The sequence below is a fragment of the Meleagris gallopavo genome, unplaced genomic scaffold (genome assembly GCF_000146605.3).
Source record: "Meleagris gallopavo isolate NT-WF06-2002-E0010 breed Aviagen turkey brand Nicholas breeding stock unplaced genomic scaffold, Turkey_5.1 ChrUn_random_7180001945385, whole genome shotgun sequence".
NCBI lineage: Eukaryota > Metazoa > Chordata > Aves > Galliformes > Phasianidae > Meleagris > Meleagris gallopavo.
The window spans coordinates 1-1,308 of record NW_011207218.1 but is presented as its reverse complement, the minus strand read 5'-3'; the positions used below and the strand labels follow the sequence as shown (position 1 = coordinate 1,308).

The following is a 1,308-nucleotide window of genomic DNA, read 5'->3' as shown; positions in this document are numbered from 1 at the left end:
ACAAAAAAACAAGCCAGTACTTTCTGTATTGCTATTTTTTCTTTCAATTAATTTTTCTGTTTCAAATTACATATTTAGACATTTACGTTTCGACATGCATTGCTTCTTTTTGTTCATTGTGCTATGTAGCCTCAGTTTTCTTTAGATTAACAGATGTTAACATCTAAGCTATTTTTTCTAAACATTATTTAAATGCTTCTCTTTGAAGAGCCAACAGAGCATGAGAAAACAGTTGAAGAAAGATTCTTTGAAGCTGTTTACCCAATTGAAGGTAGATTGCTTAAGAATGAGATACTAATCAATATTTAAGATTTTTTAAACAATTTGAATCTTAATCAAAACTCACTGTGAGATCTGCACATTCAATTGATTTTCTGGACAACATTAGCATATGTTATCAGTGAACCTTTGTGTACTGGACACATAATATCTTAAAATTATTTCAGTTTATTGCAAACATTAGGATTTAACATCTCCATATTTAATATCTTTCAAATTCCTGTTGCAGCACATAAGGAAGTTGAAGAAGAGGAAGAACAAGAGGTCATTTCTGAAGAACTGGAGACTCATCGCGTTGAAGGTGAATTAAATCTTTGCATCATCTGCCTAATTTATTTTTTTTTTTAATTTATGTGTCTGTACCACTCTATATCAAAGAACAGCATATCAAGGCTCAGATCTAATGGTTCTACCCTCAAACATCATCTCCTACTACATTTCCAAGTCTACTTCTTATTCACTACTTTAATTAAATCTTTGATTTTTTTAGAAAATTTGAGAATATTTCCCTGTCTGAAAAACAGCATATTTTTTGACATGCAGTGTTTGCTTACGCCGCATGTTGAAAACAGCCTACAGCAATGTACTCTCTTTCCATCTTCTAAATGTTCACCACCTATCTCTTTAAAGTGCCTGAGATAACAAAGAGGCATGTCCCAGAAGAAAGAAAGCCTGTTCCTGTCCCAAAAGAAGCTCCACCTGCTAAAGGTACTTCTTCTATCCATGTTTAAGAAAACATCTTACTATCTTGCAATATATTTTTGTAAGCTGTCTTGAATGTTTTCATGTATCTGCTATCTATGTGCCTTTTATTTTGCCTGATCTCCTTTCTTTGCCTTGTGCTGTATCTTAGTTTACAGTGCTTGAATGTGTCTCAGTGTTGGCTCTTCTCTTTCCTAACACTCTTGTGTTTGTTTCTTGTGTTTGCTTTGACTGTGTGTTTTTTGCAGATAAGAGTTGGATATTTTTCCTTTTAGAGTGCCACGAAAAATTATAGCACATAAATGTTGATTTTGGAATTTTATATTG

General features: G+C 32.8%; 1 protein-coding gene across 1 annotated transcript; it reads left to right on the top strand.

Annotated features, from left to right (window-relative positions):
- Positions 1-8: 8 nt before the first annotated feature.
- LOC104916782 (titin-like) lies at positions 9-1,298 on the top strand. Its single transcript, XM_010727788.2, has 3 exons — positions 9-271; positions 509-580; positions 910-1,298. Exons 1-3 carry the CDS (start codon positions 193-195, stop codon positions 1,008-1,010), a joined length of 252 nt encoding a protein of 83 aa, XP_010726090.1. The 5' UTR covers positions 9-192; the 3' UTR covers positions 1,011-1,298.
- Positions 1,299-1,308: the final 10 nt, after the last annotated feature.

Excerpts from the sequence above, each read along its gene's own strand:
- LOC104916782 (XM_010727788.2), top strand. The coding sequence starts at position 193 with ATGCTTCTCTTTGAAGAGCCAACAGAGCATGAGAAAACAGTTGAAGAA. Across the intron at positions 272-508 it reads AGCTGTTTACCCAATTGAAG|CACATAAGGAAGTTGAAGAA; the intron begins GTAGATTGCTTA and ends TTCCTGTTGCAG. Across the intron at positions 581-909 it reads GGAGACTCATCGCGTTGAAG|TGCCTGAGATAACAAAGAGG; the intron begins GTGAATTAAATC and ends ATCTCTTTAAAG.